Source organism: Dermacentor variabilis, chromosome 4 (genome assembly GCF_050947875.1).
Source record: "Dermacentor variabilis isolate Ectoservices chromosome 4, ASM5094787v1, whole genome shotgun sequence".
Lineage (NCBI taxonomy): Eukaryota > Metazoa > Arthropoda > Arachnida > Ixodida > Ixodidae > Dermacentor > Dermacentor variabilis.
This window is the reverse complement of record NC_134571.1, coordinates 136,920,624-136,944,177: the sequence shown is the minus strand read 5'-3', so window position 1 is coordinate 136,944,177 and position 23,554 is coordinate 136,920,624. Positions and strand designations below refer to the sequence as shown.

General features: G+C 46.5%; 1 protein-coding gene across 2 annotated transcripts in view; it reads right to left on the bottom strand.

Moving 5' to 3' along the window:
* The window catches only part of LOC142577974 (uncharacterized), a 61,571-nt gene that overhangs the window by 27,825 nt on the left and 10,192 nt on the right, over positions 1–23,554 (bottom strand). For both annotated transcript variants that reach the window (XM_075687399.1, XM_075687400.1), the window contains exons 2-3: positions 18,509–18,618; positions 14,033–14,228 (exon numbers count right to left, since the gene is read on the bottom strand). In XM_075687399.1, coding sequence (XP_075543514.1) covers positions 14,033–14,228; positions 18,509–18,618 — 306 coding nt within the window. The remainder of the gene's footprint in view (positions 1–14,032; positions 14,229–18,508; positions 18,619–23,554) is intronic.

Genomic DNA, 23,554 nt, shown 5'->3' with positions numbered 1-23,554 from the left:
AACTACTGTTCTTATACACAAACCGGGGAAGGCCATAGGGCTTCAAAATCTTAGACCCATTTCCTTGACATCGTGTTTGGGGAAAGTCGCTGAGCATATCATTTTCAATATGCTAACGCGTTATGTTGAGGGCAATGGGGTCTTTCCGCACTCGATTAATGATTTCAGCCCGGCCTCTCGACTCAGGATGCTATGACCAGGATTAAGCATCAGCTCCTTCACCGGCGCACAAGGGATACTAAGGCACTAATTGGATTTGATGTGGAAAAAGCTTTCATTAAAATCCGACAATCTTTCATTCTACGCGTGCTACCGGACTTGAATATGGGTCAGCGGCTTTTCCATTTTGTCAAGGGTTGCCTTATGGATAGAAGGACATGTCTCAGGTTTGGGGAGATAAAGTTGAAAATCTTTAAATTGGTTTGCTGTGGTACTCCACAGGGATCCGTACTCTCGCCTGTTATTCAATGTGGCGATGTCGAAGTTGGATAATACACTGGACACTATCCTGGATATTGGCTATTCTATCTAGGTGGATGACGTTACTATATGGAGTGTAGGTGGTAATGATGGAGAGCTTGAGACTAGGCTGAAGAAGGTGGTAATGCTTCCGGAAGAGTGTTAGGGTCTTATCGGGCTCAAGTGCTCCACTAAACAGTCGGAGTCGTTGATCTTCAAATCTAAGAAGCTAGGTCGTAGGCCGAAACGTTGGGTACCGGAAGTTGAACCTTGCCTTAGAATCTATACTAGGGAAGGGTCGTTGATACCCAAACTTGAAGCAATCAGGGTCCTGGGTTTTGTACTTGAAGCGAATGGATCGAACGTTAGAACCATTCAGCGTATTACCCAGAAGACGTAGGAGTCCATAATGCCTATAAGGAGGATCTCTAATAGGCATAGAGGTTTATGAGAAGAAGGTGTGATGCGGTTAGTTCATGCATTTAGTATGTGTAATTTCTCGTATCTGGCAGCTATGCTAAATTGTAATAGGGGGAGAAAAATAAATTGGAAGCTTGCATCAGAAAGGCCGTCAAGGCTGCGCTTGGTCTGCCTGTGACTACTTCAAGCGGTGTGTTGTTACGACTGGGTTTGCCTAATACTTTAGATGAAATTGCCAAGGCTCAGCGTGCCGCACAGAGGGAGCAGTTGCTAGGTACACCAGCGGGTAGGTATATTTTAAAGTCAATTGAAGAATCGGTGGCTGTGTCGCACGATGGGGCGCCCCTACATGAGTTGAACGTGAACCTTAGGGCCAACATCATGGTTCGTCCGTTTCCGCGGAATGTGCACCCCGTGCACGATGTAGAGAGGCGGGTCGCGAGGGTTAGGGCTTTGTTGCGAGAGGCGAAGGATCAGGAGGAAGAGTCTGCGTTTGTTGACGCCGCATGGATAAATGGGGAACATGCTTATTCGGTGGTGGTAGTGGATGGCAAAGGGAGCGTTAGAAATGCCGCTTACATTTAACCAAAGATCCGGAGGTCGTCAAGCAGGTGGCTATTGCTCTAGCACTAACTGATTCAAGAAGAGTTTTGGTGTTTAGTGACTCGCGATCTGCGATTAAAGCCTTCTCTAGAGGACTTGTTGCGGAACCGGCTAACAGACTGCTGCAGGGTAGGGATATCACTTCGCATACAGTTACTTGGTTCCCGGCGGACATGGGAACAGTGGAGGGAGCACCGCGTAACCTCAACGAGGTGGCGCACAGAGAGGCACGAGGATTAGTGGGCCGTGTGCTCCCTAAAGGGGCTGGATCTCCCGCTCCTTAGTGCAGGGACCAACTGTTAACCTACAGCGAGATCACCAAGCACTATTACTTAGGGTGCAGGGCATTGCCCCTGCCACATTCTAAATTAAATACACCACAGGCGGTTACATTAAGGCTTCTGCAGACACAAACGTACCCTAACCCGTTCATCATGAATAAAATTAATGCGGACTGCGGGGCTTCAGTATATTGTAGTAAGTGTGGGGGTTTGCTCGATTTAGAACACATGCTTTGGCGCTGCTTGGCGTTGGCCGGTGATGATTCTCGAGGTGAACAGTGGTGGCAGCGGATGCTGCATAGTGAAGTGCTGGCGGACCAACTCAGGGCTGTCCAGAGGGCCCGTGTGATGGCAGAGGGGCTCGGCCTCTGCCGTCATTCAGGAGCGAACCTCCTCTTAAATTGAGAAAATTGAGAGCAATCGCTTTGATATTGCGCACGAGTAACCTACTTTATTCTTATCACAATTTCTTCTCGTCTTCTTTACGGTTCCTTTAAGGTGAAATTTACGATACTCTGCTGCCGCTACAGGGGACTTGGCCTATGTTCTAATAATCGCCGTAAATGGCTAAATAGGCAGTTAGGCAAACAGCCGCCATTTTTTCTGTCATTCCATCTTTGAAAAAACTCGCAAAAGAGACAGTTTCAAGACAACAGCATCGAAGCGAAAAACAATGCAGGCCAATTTGCTATCCAAACAAGGCGGCGGCTGAGGAGAGGGCTTAGGAACTAAACTGGCAGTTAGTCAGCTCATAGGAAAATGTAGTCACGCCTGTTTAAATAGTAAATGTAAGATACGTTGTGGTTTTATGGGTTTGAACACGAAACAAACTCAAAGCTGCGATAATATGTCACTGTCTTCGCCTTTTCTTGCCGACGGGAGTATGCGTCACGTCGCACAGAAATCTGCCGGACGGCTTCATATGCGTCCTATTACCATGTTTCAAAGCTGCTTTCTGAGCTGTCACCGTATACACTGTCTCCAATGCTGACCAAAATTGCAACACACACTATTGGTAGTCCATGCCCTGCTATGACCGCGACTGTCAATGAGGCCTCTAGGACACAGACGGGAGTGCTCCCACGCGTGTCTCCCGTGTCCCGAACGTGGGTGCAGCCATTGAGGGGTCTAGAATGCAGGTGAACCACTTCCCGCGAAAGCGTGCCATGACTTCGCACTCCCTGGAAAAGTTTCCCTGATAGGTGTCGCACTTAGGAAAAGGAGGTGCTCTAGTATACTTCAGCAACAACCGGCATGTCATGGCATATGCCATTAACCAAGCTCCGCAGGGGCGGCGAAGGGGAAGACAGCTTGAAGCTTAAGCACAAGTACCAGCATTCCGAAAAGAAACTAGAATGGGTACAGCTGACCTCACTCACCCGGCAGGCGTGGGGACAGAAAAACGGCGGTGTAGATTTGAGAGCAAATGGGCATGGACGAGTTTATATTTGAGAGCAAGTGCGAGTGGCATTGGCTGCGAAGGGGAGGGACACACACTCGGAAGCGGCAGAGAACTAGGTGGTGTCAAAAAATTTGCAAATTTGTACGCATCAGATGGGGATGAGGTCGCTCACGAGAAAGGTAATTGAAGACCGCCGATGGCGGCCTTCGTTCTGCAGCGAACATAAACAGGGAGACGGCGGTTATGATAACCCTCCAGGTAAACTCCTCGCTAAGTAGGTGCACGGCATAAGGTGCATTGTTCGAATTAGTGACCAGGTGCTGTACTTTCCTAATCCTGCTCCCCTTTAGGTTATGCACCAATGGGAGCCCTTAAACGTAAAATAAATGGTGATGATGGTGAAGACAGCAACAAGCACAAATTCTATTTCGTAATTCTCTATGTACAAGCTCCATTCCTCCCTCTCATATTGCCTGAGCAGGAGGTAAGGCGGTGTTGATAGTCAGGAGGAGTATCTCAGGGCCAAAAATTAAGGTATCCAGACGCTTGTACACATACGCAGGCTCTCTTTGAGGTTCATTTTCTGCTGCCTTCTCGGTCTATTAGCGATAACTGATGTACGCATGAGGGTGCTGTGCACGATTTTCGAGCTGGATGCAAGAGGGTTGAGAGTTCATTCAAATGCCGTCTCCCTACACCCCCCCCCCATATCCTCCAACTACCAAAGCAATCCGATTCCAAGCTCACCGTCCTTATTAGTGTCGTGTCGGTCATGGTGTAGTGCGTTTCCACCATCGAGAACTTGGGTTTGCTTTCGTCCGTGTATAACACCACAAAATCGTCGATTTCGGGGCCTCTTACTTTCTCATTATTGAAAGACACCAGTTTACCATCAAAAAACACCTGAGAGGTCGAAAGTGGCAAGACAGAATAATACAGCCCGAAATAAGTGGTTCAACTGTCTTTTTTTTTACCACTAGGCAACACAGCATGCTATTTCGGAAGATGCTTCACCAAACATAAAGGTACTTTTTGTAATGGTTCGCGCTGGGCTACTACAGGTACAATAGCGATAAAAAAGGGGAGTTCTTAGAACAAAAACATATCCCTATGGCTGAAGAGTTATTCAGAGTCGCCTATAGGCTTACACGAATAGTACCGTACAAAGAAAAGCGTGCAAAGGTGCGAATATGCCTGTGTCTCAGGCAGGCCAAGCTGGATCCCTCAGTTCGATGTTTTGGTGCGTGTATTTTTTGTGTGCGTGCGTGTGCGAGCGCATTGAGTCGCGAGTCTGTGCTTGTGTGTTAAGGTAAAAATCGGGTTTACGGAGTGGAAATTTGACAATAAGTTTGTAACTTTTGTCAAGAAACTTTTCGTAATATTAGAGTGCAAGCTGTTGTGGGTGCCGATGGTGTCCGCTGCCGCCGCCCGTTGTCCGTAGTAGCTAACCGGGAATGAGAAAAAACACCAGTTCCCGCCGAGATCGAAGCCGGGCACGCTGCGTGGGAGTCAGCTACTCTACCACTGAGCCACGTCAGCGTTCTTTTTCTTTATTGCATTGAATTATGAGTGTTGTCATCCGAAAATTGTAACATTACATTTCCACACACATGAGAAAGAAATGGACATATGGTACGCAGTCCAATGAAAGTTCGAAATTCGGGAAAGCAAACACAAGTGTCCAAATGCGAAATCCATTCAGGTACGGGATCAACGGCAGCGTCCACACTGTGCACTTGAGCAGCCTCTTCACGAAAGACAGATCTTGTCGAGCGAGGTGGCTCGGCATATCTGTCATTCATTTGGCTCCTTCATAATGAATAAAGTGCTAATAACATAAGCAAATCGCATGGTGCGTTACTGGCTGTCTTTTCGAAAGAGAGAAACCAGATACCACAAGGTGTTAGAGAAAGGTTTTGTTATAGTTCTTTGTAAAATGTCTCCAAAATCAAACGCGCCACGACAAACAATAAAGCAATGTTCTATTGTCTCGCGTTGATGACTGCAAAGCCTACCATTTGTATTTTAGCGTTCACATAAGCCTTTTTTCTGAAGCTACATTTTAACTGGTAGGTTGGAAGTACGCAGCTTAAAGAAAAGTTTTCTAGCTGTTGACGTAATACACATTCTACGGACGCAGCAAAGACCGAATTGGCCAAACAGAGAAATACACGGCTTCCTATATATAGGGTCAGGGAATAGGTTATGTCTAAGTGCTATATTTAGCGACGTTCGATCAACGCTAAAGAAATATTCTAGAGTCTAAAATGAAATAGTGTCGACAAGTTCTTTTAGGAAGCCCCATAATGGCAGTTCTTGGGCAAAGTTTGTCGTGACAAAAAGCAAAGGGAGGTGTGAGGCAAAACGTGTTCGATTTACTGCGAGAAGGAATGGATGATGGAAGTTTTTAAGGTAAAATAATCGCATGACCAATTGTCGCACACAGAAATGCAGAAGACTTAGGCATCCCTTCTCCAGTGGAAGAAAAAGGCTGTCCCTTCTCTTGGCTACCCCATGATGAACGCCAAATAAGACATGAAAATATTCTACGAAATCCCTGAAGATCAATACGTGATCAGTGCAAGACCTGCAGAACATAAAGAAGTTTTGAAACAAGTAATATATTGCATGCCTTAGCACTCACAAAAATGCAGAGGTGACGTCCCTGCCAGGTTGTCAGCTTTCGACGGATAGTGGTTATCGTGGGCGTCCAATGAACACCACTATTACGGGAGTTATCGCGAGGCACACGAAGATATCGCAGCGGACACTGATTCCAATGCGCTTGCTATCATGCAGCAGAAGAACGTCCTATAATCGTGCCCTAGCGCGCGAGGAGACACGCGATGTGACATGCGGGCTGCATAGCGTCAATACGTGCACGTTTTGCATTGCACTTGTATATTATTACACCAAGTAGAATAACATTTAGTAGATGCACACGTAGTGGTTCAAGGCAGTTAACTAAGGTTTGAGGAAGAAAAAGAAGTTTAAGGAGATGCACACAAGAATGCTAAAAAATATACATTCTGTACCTGATTAAATCAAGCTGTCTATGTGACCATGTCACCACCGCGTTTCAAACTGGATGCCATAAAGCATCATCATTAGCATGATATCGTGCGATTTTCCTAGCAATGTGATATTCGCGCCGCGTAGCGGCTATGCGTGCGCCCTTTACATTCCTAGTTGCATATTATTAGATCAAATGGCACGCCATGTAGAGGCTGCATAGGAAGCGGTGCAAGATAGATATAGAAGTCTTGAACAAAGATTATGAAGATGTCTAAATATTGATGTAATTAAAAACATCTGTGACATACCTACTTAATCCAAGCAGGCTAGGTGACTGTTTTTCGTCCTATCGTTTCAAAGGGAATGCCATTAATTCATCATCATTACCATCGTATTGTGCCATTTGACATGCGCGCCGCGCAGCGTCAATACGTACAAAATTCGCATTGCAGTTCCGTTATATTCCACAAGGTGTCCCGACATCTAGCAGTTGCATGGGCAGCAAGAGGAAAGTGAACATGTCCACAGTAGAGATCAGTGAGAAGCGATTGTAAGTTTGGTGCAAGAAAAGTAGAGACGGCAAACACCGGAGGCGTACAAAAACAATGTTTCCAATACAGGTACCGAAATTTTCCTGATAACTATTTTTCTTTTTTGGAAGATATATAAGACATTGGAGCAAAATAATAACAAGAGCTTGATTAGGCAGCTCACTGTCCCGTCCCAAAGGGGGCGCTCGTAGCATCCATCTATCCATCCATCCATCCATCCATCCATCCATCCATCCATCCATCCATCCATCCATGCACCCATCCATCCATGCACCCATCCATCCATCCATCCATCCATCCACCCATCCATCCATCCATCCATCCATCCATCCATCCATCCATCCATCCATCCATCCATCCATCCATCCATCCATCCATCCATCCATCCATCCATCGTGGCAGCGGCTCTGGCGCGCGGAAGTTGCACTAGTTCCCTCGCCACAAGCGAAGCACTTCGTTCAAGTGTATTCAACGCTCCAACATGAGTTGTCTTCGAGAAGCACATTGAGGAGATTGACATTGAGAGATATTTGAGCGTTACGGTGAAAAGCGTCGCAGTATTTCCTTTTCGTTCTTGCTTTTTTTAGCAAGAAGCAATGCAGTGTGACAGTCCACGCATAACAACTCATTCTATGTAAAGCAAGTTGTGTCTTGTATATAACATGCATGAATAGTGAGTCTTACTCTAAATCCTTGTGTTGATTGCCAGATACGATCATCGAAGACATTGACATGGTGGGAGAGAGCAAATCTGTCGCGGCTTTCCTTTTACATATACCGGGGGTTTTCTTGCAGCGGAGCTCTTATGGCTAGGGTACCGCAGGATTTTCGTGTCCGCCCCGAAAATTATCATCATCAATGGCTCATATTCCTATCTGCACTCATACTCCCGTAAGCGAGCAAAAAATGCAATGGCTCATAGTCCCGTAAGGCAGAGGCTACAAGCACTCAGCAAAGTGAAGCGAACAGTGCGTACATTCCTTCCATTCACACATACAACTTACAGAACAACATGATCAAAACTTTCACGTCAATGGCTCATACCCCAGTAATCAATAGCCCGTGAGCAATGGCTCATACTCCCATAAGCAGGACAAAAATGCAATGTCTCATAGCCTCATAATGTTCATGGCAACTCACTTTGTGCGGGTTAGTGGCGATGACACTATCCCTGTGGTCGTTGTCGGTGATTTCAGTCTAGGTGTGTCGGGACCGAAAAGGGACTGCTTTACGCGTATCATGTGGGAGACATATCGCTAGCGATGCCACATCAATCCGGCCCAGCCGACCACCCAGCGGCGTACGTGCACCGATTTGCCATTATCAAAGAATGTGATTGCAGTTGCGAGTATGCCGATCAGTGTATATGATAGCGACTACAAAGCAATTGTGACCGTCGGGAAGGAAAATGAGGGATGCCAAAACAGCCTTTATCAGAAGTTTCTTCCCACAATATTTACAGCTCTGCTGGTCAACCATCCATCGCAGAACGGAATGGACTAAGCTAAGCTAAGCTCTGTATGACTAAACGATTCTTCCGTCCGTCCGTCTTTCGGTCGCCTGTACGCCGAAAAACGCCCCGGCGTAACCCCATGCGCATGCGCGAAAAATAGAAAGCGACAGAGAGGTGCGGGATGAGCCATCACCACCTAGATAGCACAAGGCCTGTTTACTCCGACCCATGACGTCACACTATCTCGTCCGAAATTTCTATTGACAAGGCTAGCGTGATCAAAGCGGTGACGTCAAAATGACTGTTGCCGAGTCGGGAGCATCCCCATTAGGTTCTATGACAGTCTGGCCAGGTAACATGATGTCATAGATCGGAATGAAACGGCCTTGTGCTTCTAGGTGGTGTTGCATTAGCTGCGTCAGTAGTGAAGTCGTTGCTTTTCGTCGCAGCCGAGCGCGCGCGCTGCAGTTTCCCTCCGACTCCGAAATCGATAGGCCACGCGTCATACGTACTACTTAAGAGCAGGCAGCTTTCGATCAGCAACGCCGCAAGCGGAACCTGTAGCGGGCTCGTCTACGCCGTGCTGATCCGGCCGGGCACAAGAACACGCTCGTGTAGCCGAGCGCAAGAAGCAACTGCGTACCGAAGATCCGGCAGTTTAAAAAGTCGTCGTTTAATGAACCGTCGGGATTAACTCAGTGATAAACACTGGGACCGCGCGTTTAGCTTCGATCGTTAACCATCTTCACGGAGTGCTTGGGCCATGATCGTTTTTTGCTTTACTGCGTTTTGACTGTTGCAACTCTGTAGGATGCCGATTCAGTGCGCAACATAATTGTGATAAGCCATTTGCCTTTATTTTTGCACGGAAAGAACTAATTCACTATGCATTTGCGCATAACGGCACTTAAGGCACAAGGATTTCCTACCACAGATAAGAAAACACAAGTAATTCATTTATCCCGCGAGAAAAAAGTCCACCTCCTGCTTCTTCAGGCGTGTAACTAAGTAAACAAGCAAGGATTAGAAAGCTTGGTTTTTCGATGACTTTTTTGTAAAAGCGTATTTTTTATATAGCCACGTACTATATCGCGGGGTAGGAGTTGTTTTTCGTGGGGAGCTTCTACATGGAATATGATTCAGGATGCAGTGTAATAGCTTTGGTTTCTTCTTGGGCGAGAGGAAAGTTCCGACATTGAATGTATGTGGGCCCGTCGTACGCCCAGACCACAATGACATTTTTGCAAGGCTCCATTCTTCATGGTTGGCGTTTTTAACTATGTACTCGACCGTGTGCGCGACTCATGAGTCGCAAGTCAAAACGCTTCCAATGCGCACGCAGCTCAATTATCTCGTATAGTGAAAGGATGCAATTCATCAGATGTCTGGGTACTTGTGCACGGTGGAACTTTTGGGGTCACATGGCAGCAAAGGTAATCGCAGTGTCGTCTAGATCTAAAGTATTTCCCCTGAATTAGCATAGAAAATTGTCCAGTGGAGCATCCTCGAACACCCCGCAGACGCCGGTCAAATTTCAGACCATCGAGCTTTCATTGCCGTATTGTACCTCGAAGGAAGGTAAGCTGAACGCACTGATATGCCGAAACTATATATTGCTTTGTCGCCTGATCAGACAGCCCTAATTAAACTAAAAGCAGCAGTAGCCGCTTTTAGTTATAGCAGCAATTTCTACCGGTTTTAGTTTTAGCAGCAATCAGGGATTTGACACTGACACAGGGTGGAAGACGATACACCATCGCATAAATCCCTGAAGCGCCCATGCGTGTCAGCAGTACGACCTTGTTGGCGAACAGCAGAGAGCCTTTTGCCGCAATCAGCTGCGAAGAATTTGTTGCCGCCGAAATGCTGCAGATAGTGCAATCCTCCGGCACCTATGAAACCTTCAATGGAGTCGATGATGACGTCAACCGCTGTCTAAGCAGGTACACGTGACAGAGAAAGCACCAGACTTTCGTTGGGTGATGTACGTACGCTGTTTTGCGCATGGTTGCTACACCTAAGCAACCGAGACACAATGCGTGGTGCCCAGTCTGATGATACGCACGGAAAGATGCGCGATCTAATCCATTCAGATCAGTCTTTGTGTCACTTGTTTCAGGCTGCAAGCTGAATGCCTAGGTAGATCTTATAGGACATCATGATGTCACTGCTCAGCCAGAAGTAATATTTTAGCTTGAGAGAAATAGGTGGTCTTTTCCAATTAGCCTAGCATTTATATTAGCCGACCAAAGCCACTAATCTGTGAACGGACTCCAGCTGCTTCAGGTTTCTTTGACAGGTGAAGAACAGGTACACTGCGTTTCTGTGGGTGAAGCCTGTTTGTAATTATCAAGTTGTCACCGACTGGAGTGTAAGGTTCCAGCATGATCATCTGTGTTTCCATGCCTTCCAGAATTTACAGCGCTATTCGCGTCGCGGATGTGACGTGATTACAGAAGGCTCGGCAACAACGTAGTCAGCAGCAGCAGCCGGAGCAGAAGGCCTTAACCTCCCTCCCTGAGCGACTAATGCAGTGCAAAACGGCACGCTTCCTCTCCCGCCTTCCGTCTTTGCGCGCGAAAAATGAAGCCACCACCCTCGTATTGCTTTCATTCGCACGTACAGCATAAGGCTGTACGTGGCCACGGGGTTATCGCACTTGGGCTTTATACAGATCACGGCGCCGCCGACGACGACAGCAAAAAAAAAAACACGCCTGGAGTGTCCATATGATTGCCGTAGCAATGAACAGGTCTAAACACTTTGAGCAAGCCAAGAGCCGCCGCTTTACAACACCGTTCGCGCATAAGCCCACCGCATCTGCGCCATCACTTGTGGCGACAGGCCAAGAATGCAGCGACCACCATCATCAGATGACCTGACGCGGATAGTGCGGCGAGAACTTGAAGTCACGGCTCCTGTAGCCCTTTTTTCCTGCCCCTGTGAGCCGAAAAACTTGCCTAAAGCACAATTTGTGCACCCAATAGTCCGCGAATAACTCGCTAATCTTGCTGTTCACTCTGGATGTGCAGTTGCCGCTTCACCGCTCTCTAATGTTCGTGGTCCTTCCACTGGTCAGCGGTATCACCTACGCAACCGAAATCCAGCCGAGTGGTGAACCGGAGACGATGGGCCAATCTTTTCGCATGACGGGGTATCGGTCGCGTTGATTGCCATTGTAATAACCGTACTGTCCCCTACCCTCTGTGACTGCCATTCACCAGTTATTACCCCGACCCAAGCACGCATGGTTACCAGTCTCCATTTGAACCGCAACAGCCTAACGATGGTGCTCGTGTCACTTTGAAGAGTCGGTCGTTGTCATTCCGGCGTCACCAGTACCATTTGCCACCATGCATTGTCACCCGTCCTTCCTATCGCCACAGGCTCTGTCGCCCAGCGTCGCTGATAAAATCCGACGCCCGTCAGCGGAAAACTAAGCATTGCAGTTTCCGTAAGTGACGGTGGACTAACGACTCGACCAGAAAAACTAAGTGCTGCAGCTCCTAGAGGTGACGGTGCATTGCCGACTCGACCACAAAACCCTCTGATCACTTTTCCTACCAAATAGAACCTGATTAATGTAGTCGCTGGCCTGAGTGTCCTAGAGCTCATTGACACTGAACCGCCACTGAATTTCTCACGGATGCCAGTGGCCATGGAATTAGGGCTGGACTGATTCAATGGCAGCGTAACGCAGAGCGTGTAATTGCATACGTCAGCCGCCTCCTGCCACTTGCCGAGACCATTTTGTCAATTGCTGAACTGGAGATCCTGACTTTAGTTGTGGTAGTAGCCAAATTCCGCCCCTACTTGCATGGCCGCACATTTTCCGTGGTTACCGATCACTATGCCTTGTGCTGACTCTCCTCACTTAATGCCCATTTGATGATTTGGTTCATGGCCGCTACGGCTCCTAGAATGTTAATGTGTTTTATAGTGGGTACGCCACTCGCACAAGTGCGCCGGCTGTCTGTCCTACCCTCATCCTGTTGACCGACATAATAAGATGCGTATGACACTGACGCTTGCGCTATGGCCTTTTCAGGTCTGCGCGACATTCACTGAACAATGTCGTGATGACTGCTTACATGTTCTTGCCTGTCGTCTCAATTCTGAAGAGTCCGAGCACCCCTTTCGCACGTTCGTACTCCGCGACGACGTTCTCCATGGTCGCAGATTACGCCTGAATCACCAGAATTTTTATTCGTGTACAACTCCATCTCAGGATATCATTTCATGAGGAGTAACAAGACGAACCTGCTACAGGCCATCGGCGTCTCTCGTACGTAGCTACGACCGCGTTCGACGCCGATTATGCTAACCAGGCCTGTACCGCTCCGTGCGCCGCTACATTGCAGCCTGTGTGCTCTGCCAGCGCCGCAAAAGCGTGTTGTGTTGCCTGGTGGAGCATTCATTCCATAGATGTACCTTCGCAACCATTCTTTCGAGTTGGTCTCGATCGTTTCGGCCATGCTGCGACGTCGAAGCCTGGCAATAAGTGGGACAGTGTTGCGACGACCCGGTACGTGAGCACGCGAACTTTGTCCACAAGCTTTGCAACTGAGCTGCGAATTTTCTTCGACATACCCCTGTCAGCTCCTCATTGATGGCGGCCTCACCCTCTTGTTTCTCTTGTCTCGAGTTGTTGAAGACCTACTTCGTTCCTGTTCTGCCGAGCACAAACTTTCCACTGCCTACCACCTGCAGACAAATGGAATCACGAAGCGGCTGAATAGCAGGTTCACATAAATGGTGTCTAGGTACCTTTCTTTGTACCAGAGAGAGTGGGGCAACATGTTACCCTTTGTGAACTTCGCATGCGATTCGTTCCGCCAAGAGACCGCTCGGTTTTTCACTTGTATCTTCCGTTCAGCTGCCAGCCCAATTTGCCCTTTCACACACTCCTTCCTTCGCCAATGAACGTTCCTACTGAGTGTGATCCACGCGTCTTAGTCCGGGCTCACACGGCGCGCCAGATTGCGGGCTCTCGACTCACTGTGCTTCAGGCCACACAGAAGATGCGGTACGACAGCCGACAACTGGACGTTCGATTTCCCCCTGGCTCTGTAGTCCTATGGACACCATGTGGCCACATCGTCTTGTCTAAAAGGTGGCTACCGCGCTACACAGGGCCCCATATAATATTACGTCCGCTTGGTGATGCTAACTACGAGATTGCCCTGCTGAACTCGCGCATCCCCGCTGACGTTGTGCTTTTGTCTCTGCTGAAGCCTTACTTTGCCACCAGGTCTCCTGCACCATAACTAGAGCCGATACTACATGTTCATAGCCGGTGATTAGGTTACGCTACAAGAGTGGTGCCAAAGACAGAAGCGGAAGACTTGACATGTCAAGGTAAAATTGGTCATGGTAGCTATCTTGATTGTGCATTGTTGCCTTACTTCTAAATACTCTAAATAGATATTCATATGTGAACCCTTGATTTTAGCAGTGTAACAATATTTAAATACATTGCTCTTAATTGTGCCGCCCAGCTAAATTATCGCTAAAACTAGCTATCGCTATCGATAGCTAAAACTATCGTATCAGATCAAATTCATTGGTTTCCCGTGCTAAAGCCACAGTCTTCTTATGACGCACGTTGTAACGCGAGGCTGTGGTTTATTTTGGCAACCTAGAATTCATTAACGTGCGCCAAATGCAAGGTAGACAAATGTTTTTGCACTTCGTTCCGTATGAATGCGGCCGCAGGGACAAGGGTTGTATGTCTGATCTCTTGATCTGCAGCTCACCACCAAAGTCAGGGAGCTAGCGCTGTGGGTACACGGGAAGTGACAAAACGTGCGGCAGCGGCAAAATAATGAAAGAACGAAAATGCACGTACCGTTAATTCGTCATCACCTCTGACAAATCGGAAGACGTGAGACCCTATTACATTCTTGTCCGTCAGCTTGACCTTATCCTTAGAGTTTTCATCGCGAACATAATCCATAAAAATGGCATTATTTTTTTCGAAGAGTATTTTGATCCTGTCGTACCTGTGGCGGTTGTACCGTCCAAGGCTAATCTCTGAATTGTCCCTGAAAAAAGAACATTCGTTTCGGGATGCACCATAGTCTTTAGCAATTCACTTTCCATTTATGAAAGCAACACCCTAATCATCTTGGTAGGCAGGCTTGATTGCGGGCGTTAGATGAAGAGTTTGTAAACAACCCGATTCTGCTACTCCAGTTCAAGGTTAGCCGAAAAATTCGAACACTGACACTAAGGCAATGAACAAGCAATGAACGCATCACCGCGAGATTAAACGCGACGGAAACCATGGGAGTGCCAAGAAAACTGTCTCAAGAGCGCAATTCTTTGTTGGAAACACCGAAGCGTGTTTAGGACTTTCAAGTGCTATATACTTGCGACATCCACTTTAGGGGTTCTGGCCAGGACACTTCGAGTACTCCCCTTTTCCCCTTTCGTTCAGCCACGACCAAACTTTATCGTCGAATACATGCGTCCCCTGCAACATTGACCAGCGACTTTGAAATGCACGCTTTTCTAGACCCTCACTGCCGACTACATCCTCACTGCCGTTCGAGAAGTTCTGAAGAATGTTTCACGGTATTTTCGCTGTTACCGCTTCATGATTAGGCACTCTCACCGGTAAGCTTTCCGTTGTACTAAAAAATGGGCACGGTGTATATTGATCTTCAGTTTTCTTTTAAACTAAAAAGCTACACAAATTCTGAGAATTGTCTACTAATGCGTTATCATTGTACGGCTCGGCTGTGACTTCATTTTTGGTTAGTTTTTCTTACTTGCTTTTGCTAGCTTATTCGCGTGTACACATGTCCTTTCCGGTAGTAAAGAATGCTTAGGCTTTAATAGACAATTGTCAGACTTTTATCGCCGCCCACCCCCAAAATCTTGCCCACCTCCAAATTTTAAGTTGGCCCACTTGCAAATTACAAGTCCGCCTAGCCACAAATGTTAAGTTGGCCCACATCCAAATTTCAGGTTGACCCACCTCCGAATTTCTGTCGACCCACTTCTACTATAAGCTTCCCCATGCAAGCCCTCTGCATCTCTGTAGGTATCCTGTTTTAATGTTATTTTTCGCTTGAACTTGTTCCACTCTTGTTCCACATGGCTTGAAAGGTACCAATCATTTACATATCCACTGTAATAACGATTAAACGTCATAACTTGACAAATTACGCATTTTTGTATAACTTTAGGGCGTTAAACATTTCGAGTGAGAGAGCAGGTGAGCTTGCCAGGGAATGCTTGCTCATTAATAACCTAATACTACCGCCCATGAGTACACATCAAAAATGCACTTCCCACCAACATTATCTGAAGAATCATAATATTTCGGTGACCACCACATTTTTCTGTCACATCACACTCCTTTGAAAATTTAGCATATCTAAAGCTCTTTAAAACACACTGTGTTGAATCTTTTGTCCAAACTGTTCAATTTATCGAACAGAAAATGTCCGCCGTATTAATGCTATGGAAAACTCATAACAAATCCCCTTTCTCTGCAAGCACAAGAAAAAACTATTTGTCCAGCTCAGTATAAGTTACATTCATCTAAGCTTCTAAAAGTGTTATAATCTTGTTGCCGGACAAACAAGCGTAGTTCTTAAAAAACAGCTCCGTTTCCTTCAGCATAAGGCCTTAGAGAGGCGAACGCACAATTTATCATGAGAAATACAACAGAATGAACCTTTATGCACACTTAAAAGGGCTAACAGGACATTCTTGCCACCCTCATCGAATTCAGTCATACACGCCGAGTTCATTGTAAAGGACTGATTGGCCACCTGAAAGTTCTTCATGGTGCGCAACAGGAATCAGATAAAGTAGTGTGGCCAGGCGCCCCCCCCCTACACTTCACTCAAAACGCTCGTAAAAGGCCTATCAGGTTTGTGCGTTTTGATAATTAAGGGAATAAGTCCAAACTGCTAACTGCGATATTTTTTCTAATATATTTGGATAACCCGTTTATTTAAATATTCTTGTGCATGCTCACCGAACTCTTTAGTCTTACAGCGGCTGGCTTAACTCTTTGTCAACAATGCCACCACACATCGCTTATCACATTGAAGACTCGAATTATTTTCATATTAAAAGGCACGTACAATATATTTTAGAACTACAATACGGTCAGTAGCCTTCATTCCTGAAGCCTTCTATTAACTGCGAGAAGTTCTTGCGGTGGCACGTGGTGGCACAAAGGCGTGTTCTATGACGGTGTCCAGGCACCGCTCACCCCCTTTCTTTTTCTTTGGTGTGTTCTGAAGCATTTGGCGAAGCAATCCCGCCCATCACACTTCGGTCAGTTAGCGACTTGTGTTTTGAAGCTTTAAAACTTCGAGGCCGAAATCTATTCTGGACCCTCTTGCAGGCAAGCAACAAAAAAAAAACACGAACGCGAAAGGTTACCGAAGGCTACCAAAGGCTGGAACTGGCATCAAGGTTCAAGAGATCAGACTGCTGGGCTAGTTACTACTGCATAACTTAGGCAAAGCGCAAAAAATAACACGAGGACAAGAGACGAGAACGAAGACACACAAGTTATGCATCATCATCATCCTCATCACCACCATCATCATCATCAGCCTGGTTACGCCCACTGCAGGGCAAAGGCCTCTCCCATACTTCTCCAACTACCCCGGTCATGTACTAATTGTGGCCATGTTGTCACTGCAAAGTTTCTAATCTCTTCCGCCCACCTAACTTTCTGCTGCCCCCTGCTACGCTTCCCTCCCCTTGGAATCCAGTCCGTAACCCTTAATGACCATCGGTTAGCTTCCCTTCTCGCTACGCGTCCTGCCAATGCCCCCCCCCCATTTCCTTTTCTTGATTTCAACTAAGATGTCATTAACTCGCGTTTGTTCCCTCTCCCAATCTGCTGTTTGCTTATCCCTTAACGTTACACCCATCATTCTTCTTTCTCGTCGCATCGTCCTCAATTTAAGTTATGCATCAATGTTGCCCAAATCAACGTCTTCGCTGTGTATTTATGGATAACACTAAAAGCATGCGACTGGGCCCTCATTCTTCTCGTTGGGGTCACCACGCCCTATCTATCTATCTATCTATCTATCTATCTATCTATCTGTCTGTCTGTCTGTCTGTCTGTCTGTCTGTCTGTCTGTCTGTCTGTCTGTCTGTCTGTCTGTCTGTCTGTCTGTCTGTCTGTCTGTCTGTCTGTCTGTCTGTCTGTCTGTCTGTCTGTCTGTCTGTCTGTCTGTCTGTCTGTCTGTCTGTCTGTCTGTCTGTCTGTCTGTCTGTCTGTCTATCTATCTATCTATCTATCTATCTATCTATCTACCTATCTAACGGATTTTCCAGAAACCTAGATCGCTCAGTAGTCCGTGGCCTGTGAGCACGTAACGCCTTGGGATGCTGCGTTATTGAAGTAAGGTTTGAAACCAACCGTCAGACCAACGGGCTGTATGGCACTGTATGCCTCTTTCTGTGGCGTCTCATTAACTCTGGTAATGCTGCGCAGGATATGTCATACGGGCACGTACCGCTATCCCCACTGCAATTTACAGAGAAGATCGCTCGCAATCGCGATAGCGAGCTCTGATCGAAAATAATCACCTCTTATTAACCTCCGTGCCTTTCGCCTTCCTTCTGTCTCTCCCAATCAATGAATCTCTTTTCCACGGACTTGGAGCACTGTATATGATCCACTCGGGCTGTGTTGCTCCTCATCGAAAATTTTCATTCTAACTTGCACCACTGGGTATGTGTCAGATGGCGTGCACCAGTGGGTACGTGCCACCATTCAGCGAACCTCCTTGTTGTGAGTTTGAGCAAATGCATGCCATTGGGTTTGTACTACTCTACAAAGATAAAAATGAGCCTTTGCATTTTTCCGATGTTCAGCAGAATTCAGCACGCGCCACGGGCGCCCTTTGTGGCGGCACCGCTAGATGGAACACCGTGTGCAGTAACAAGCGCGATAGAGGGGCCCTGGTGCGTACATGTTTCGGCATTGACAGTACGGTTTATCGATACATTGCTTCAATGCTAACCGCATTTACGTCCGCATTTATCGAGCGATATGTTCTGCTTTTTCTATTTTTCTGCTACTTTTTCTACTACTACTTACTTTCTACCTACTACTACCTACTTCCTACTACTTCTACTTTTTATCGAGCACCGAATTCGGGCGTTCAATGCATAAGATAGACGGCTCGGCGATATAAGGTGCTCGGCGATATCACGCGAAAGAGAATGCGTGTCAATGAACACTGCTCCCAGTTTTGCACACTAGTGTCCCAGTCTATGTGTGAAGTTTCATCACGCACTAACACTGAAATATGCAGGAATAAATTACCGTACTCACGTTAGTTCGCCAGTTTTCTTAGACGGGTACCTGAGCACTGAAGTCAGCATGGATCCATTGCTCATGTACCAGGGAGCGATACAGACGAACTTGTTCTGGTCATATCCATCCTGCGGACGTTATGAAGAAATTTAGTAAACTTGGGGTACTACGAAGCCTCAGCCTCGTATTCATTGCTCCTAGCTTGTCGGTTAACAATCCACATAATATTGTTCTTAACATTCTCCTGATTTCCTTAAAATATAATCTTCGTGAATATCCTCTCATAAAACAGTGATGACTGGCATATAAAGTTCTTCAGCGTTTATATTATATGTAATTGGTTTGCTACAAAATATTTAGGTCCCACGCGCTATGGAAATATGTTTAGGCTAATTTATTAGCGAAGTTGTTAATGTGGCAAGAAGTTCTCAGAAACGTTTCATGCCTGTTTTGAAGGTTTTTTGAAAATTGAAATCGGTCACTACGTATGTATGATCAAGGATATGCGAATTCTTAAAGGCAATACCCTCGAAATATATCATGGCTGTGTCAAGAATGAAATGAAAATTGTAAATCATCCTTTTCGACCCCTTTCGAAGCATTATAGAAAATATTGGAAATGTTTTCGCTCTTTTCTGAGTGCCATAAAGGGCAGATGTTTTGTAATTAAGCGAAATCGTAATTTACCTAAAATTTGAAATGTGCACGACAATTATGCGCTTTGAAAATTTGCTGAATACTGGTCTTCTCACAACTTTTGTACTTCATGAAAGGCATGTATTTGATGTTACCCGGTTTCACGGACGAGCTGTTCGAAGCATGGCGCTTATATTCGACTGAAGTACCAAACATGCAATGCATGTAGAACGATAAATGTTTCATCTCTGTAGCTGGATGCCTTTGTAGAAAGTTACTTATTCAAGCTTTCTAGACTGCCATACTCGACTGCCTAAATTCCTAAAAGTCCTAAGAAGTCGTAAAACTCCTAAAAGGACTGCACAAAACACAAGCTTCAAACTTAGTGAAACTACGGGCAATGTTAAATGTAACGTGTGGCCTAATGTTCGTGTTCGTGGTTTCAATAGAAACGCTGCGAAAAACTTGAGCACTCGTATTTTCCATATTTTTATTTGTCACTCTGCTGGGTCATCTGCCTACTAGACCAGGCATTTTTTTATATTGATATTGCGCAAAACGACGAGCCAGGTTACAACTGACGTATACGGAAAGCTCGACATATGTGGCGTAATCGCGGCATTTCCAATAAATTACGGATATAAGTGCTCCGAAGCGTTAAGAATTTGTTTTACCAGCTCCGCAAAGTTTAGCCCGCTGCCTTAACATAACTAAATAGGCTACCAAAATCAAACTTAGCAAAAATGGGAGGACGTGTGTGGTGAATGTATGGCCATAGATAGTTAAATGCGTGTGGACAAATAGAGCTTTGGTAAAAACAATAATTCTTCAGCAAGTCTTCGCAAGTGTCACGCTACCGTTATCAGCAACGTTTCCCACGGTCTATAAATAACTCTACGTTACACAGTCGTGACATGTAGCACAAACGGGGGGAAGGGGAATCTCAGGTGCGACGTTTCCCAAAATTTAAACGCTACTGGTTTTGTTAAGAGCGTTAGAAATAATTCTTGAACCTTAATTTTTTTCAGTATTTTCGTTCACTGTACCCCTTCGCAAGGTGTCCTTGATGAGCTAAACCATAAACGCGGCGCTCGTTCGGCGAAAGTAAGAGGCAGGTCTAGAGTGATGTGCACGCAAAATGTGAAGTGGGTGGGTTTATTGTGGCATTGGGAATAAATTGCACATGCAAGCGCTCCGGAGCGTTATGACTGGTTTGTACAAGCTGCGCGAAATCTAGCTCCCTGTCCTGACATGCTAAATGCCAGGGCCATCAGAATTAAAATTAACAAGCATCCGGGACAAACTACATTAACTTAATGTGCGAAATGAAATACTTCTAAAATAAATCCAACATTTGCGAACAATTTTTTAAGGATGCGCTCGAATGCGTTACGTTTACACTTCCTGGTATATTTTCCGGAGTCCTGAGGGAACTCTACGTCACGCCAAGATTACATTTTAAGGAAACAGGGGGAAAGTTATGGATAATGTGTAGGGAAATTGAAAGTGTTTTGGTTAATCACGCGCTTTGCAATAAATTACGTAATCAAGCACTCCAGTAGATATATGACTGATTTTTACTAGCGACGCATAATTTAGTCCACTGCCATGACATAACTATACAGGGTGTCCCAGCTAAATTTAGCCAGAATTAAATAAATATGCAAATGCCACGTAGTTGGACGGAATAAAGGTAAGGTTGTTTGCCTTTGCTTGGAGACACTAAAACTATCTTTTTTTCATTCCACTTAAATAGATAAATGGTCGTCGTTCATTAATCAACATCTCAAATATCATAATCAGATTAACAGTGTCAATGACAAAATTGTAGAGCGACGTGAAAAACTCTCGAGACTGCTTTCTGTTGCTCAGTACATGCTACATAAAGGTGTTCTCCCGAGCGTGAAAGAAGCACGCGAACACACGCGAAGTGCCTCGAGCGGCCTATGGCGCGCTAATTTTGTGTGCATTTGCATATAAATCTCCAACAAGTACATACACTCTAAAACCTAGGGAGGGTATCGCAGGAGTGAAGCAGCCGATTTACTCTTCAAAGTGTTGTTTCACTCTCGCAAAATATCGAGTGGAGTAAAATGCATTGTTCACTCCGTCACCAAGGACAGAGTGAAATGAGCTTTTCACTCTGCCCTCCAGAGACAGAGTAGAATACGCGTTCTACTCTTACGGCAATAAAAAACAATACGTCGCATAATCTCCTGCTTCAACTGTAGGAGGCTGACCCCGAACATGGCGATGTATCGCTCACGCACGCTGAGCAAAGAACACACCGTTTTGCTTCTAAGAGAGCAGGCAACCACAGTTCGATAGAACGCGTATCGAGCGCTCTACTTTTACACTCGGAGCTGCTCCACCACGCACGCGCTTAACATCGCGGAACATCACAGCACCGGAGAAAGCTGATCCGTCCAGCGAGCTGCAACGAAGGCTATCCAAGGGAGGTCGTGGGTCAGTCACATCGCGTCGCCGCAAAAACACGACAGTCATTCGCTATTCATTGGATATAACAACAAATCCTCCACGGTAAGTGAATTCTACCTTAGGTGCACATTCTGCGTATATGACATGGTATCGCCAGGAAGTCGTCGCGGCGCTTAGGCGCCGCGATTGCCAACAGACTAGGCAAAAACGCTGTGTCTCTCGAAGTCAATCGAAAAAGCCAGTCGTCGCGATAACTGCATGTGATTTTATCACTTGCCGCTATCCGTAAGAGCTTTGAAAATCGCAAACGCTGCCAGAACCATGGTATGCTTCATAAGACGTGAGGCTAGAGAGTGCTTAAAATGGTTTGTTCGCCAGCCCATGATTCCGAACCTATGCGGAGCGTGCTTAGCGTGCGTTTTGTGTGTTTGAACTTAATCAGTTTGGCAGTCTACTGGGTACGGAACGCTGTTGAATTAAGGAGTCACATAACAGAACGCCTCATTTTCTTGGCGGCATGCTTTCGTTATAAATAAGCCGCGCAGTTGAGGTTGTCTCGCCCATGGGTAATCTGCGACCACTGAAGTTACGTACCGCACCAGTGCTAGTTAGAAACTTTGTCACAGGCATTCAGCTGAATGCTGCAAGAGGTCAATTGGGCGCGTAATCTTGAACTTACTGAAAACGCATGAGGAATCCATGTTTTATTCTGCATAAAGTATAAACCCCATGTAAGCGATGTTGCGCGCGACAGCGTTCGCTCGTCGCCTACAAGTCGTTCTCCGTGCGAGCGACGATTTTGAGCGACGCCTCCACGGTGTTGCCGCAACGGAGGCTGCAAACACGCGTCGAAACTAGGTGACGCGTCCTTTAGTAATTTAAGTTGATGTATTTTACTGTAAAAAGTGGCATAAAATATTTCCGAAGGTCTTGCACTAGGTTCTTATTCTTGCACGTATAAAAATTCAATCGCTTGCTCGTTCCGAGCGACAATCGGTAGTAACTGAGCAATGTACATCCAGTTCCGGCTTCGCGCTATCGGCTAATTGCTGATAGCACTTCCCGAAGACGAGCGACGATTTCTAGATTTCCAGAACCGAGCGATCTGTTCAAGCGACGGCCCGTTTTGTAGCTCGAAGCCGTAGCTCGTCGCCGTCGAGCACTAAATCGCTCTCATGGCGTTTAGCCCTAAGACTGAACTGTTTTTGCTCATGTATTGAAATGGTGTGATCATATGGCTGATGTTATGTCTGTTGTTGCGGTTTTCGAACACCGTGAGTGAGTGAGTGAGTGAGTGAGTGAGTGAGTGAGTGAGTGAGTGAGTGAGTGAGTGAGTGAGTGAGTGAGTGAGTGAGTGAGTGAGTGAGTGAGTGAGTGAGTGAGTGAGTGAAACAACTTTATTTGGTCCACAATAGACGCGAGGAAACTCAACGTCACCTGGCTAGACCCACTCGGGGACCATCAGGTGAAACCTGACGGCCCTCTCGCGAGACCTCTGGACTGCCAGGATTTGAGAGGCCTGGTCCTGTGCCCTAATGAGCTTCACCATTTGCTCTTGGCTGAAAGGGGGACCGGCACAAGCGCATCCCCACAGGACATGCTCGAAGTACGCATAACCACCACACAGAGCGCAGTCCGGGCTTGGGAACCGTTCTGGGTACATTGTGTGCAGCGCTGCGGGGCTTGGGCAAGTGCTTGTTTGCAGAAGTCTGAAAGTAACTGCCTGGGCCGTGAACAGCGAGGAGTGCGGCAAAGACAGGAGTCTTCTTGATAGATAATTATTTTTGCAGATCTCGTTGCACGAGCAGAGAGGCCCGGGTCGCCCAGTAGAGGACGCGTTACCCGGCGCACGGTCAGTAAAACCTCGGGCAGCCGAGTGCGCCTCCTCGTTGGGGTTGAGCGACGCACCCTCAATGGTTCCAAGGTGCGCAGGGAACCAGGCCAAAGAGTGATGTTTGATGTATTTAGCATTTCGGATGATACGTAGGG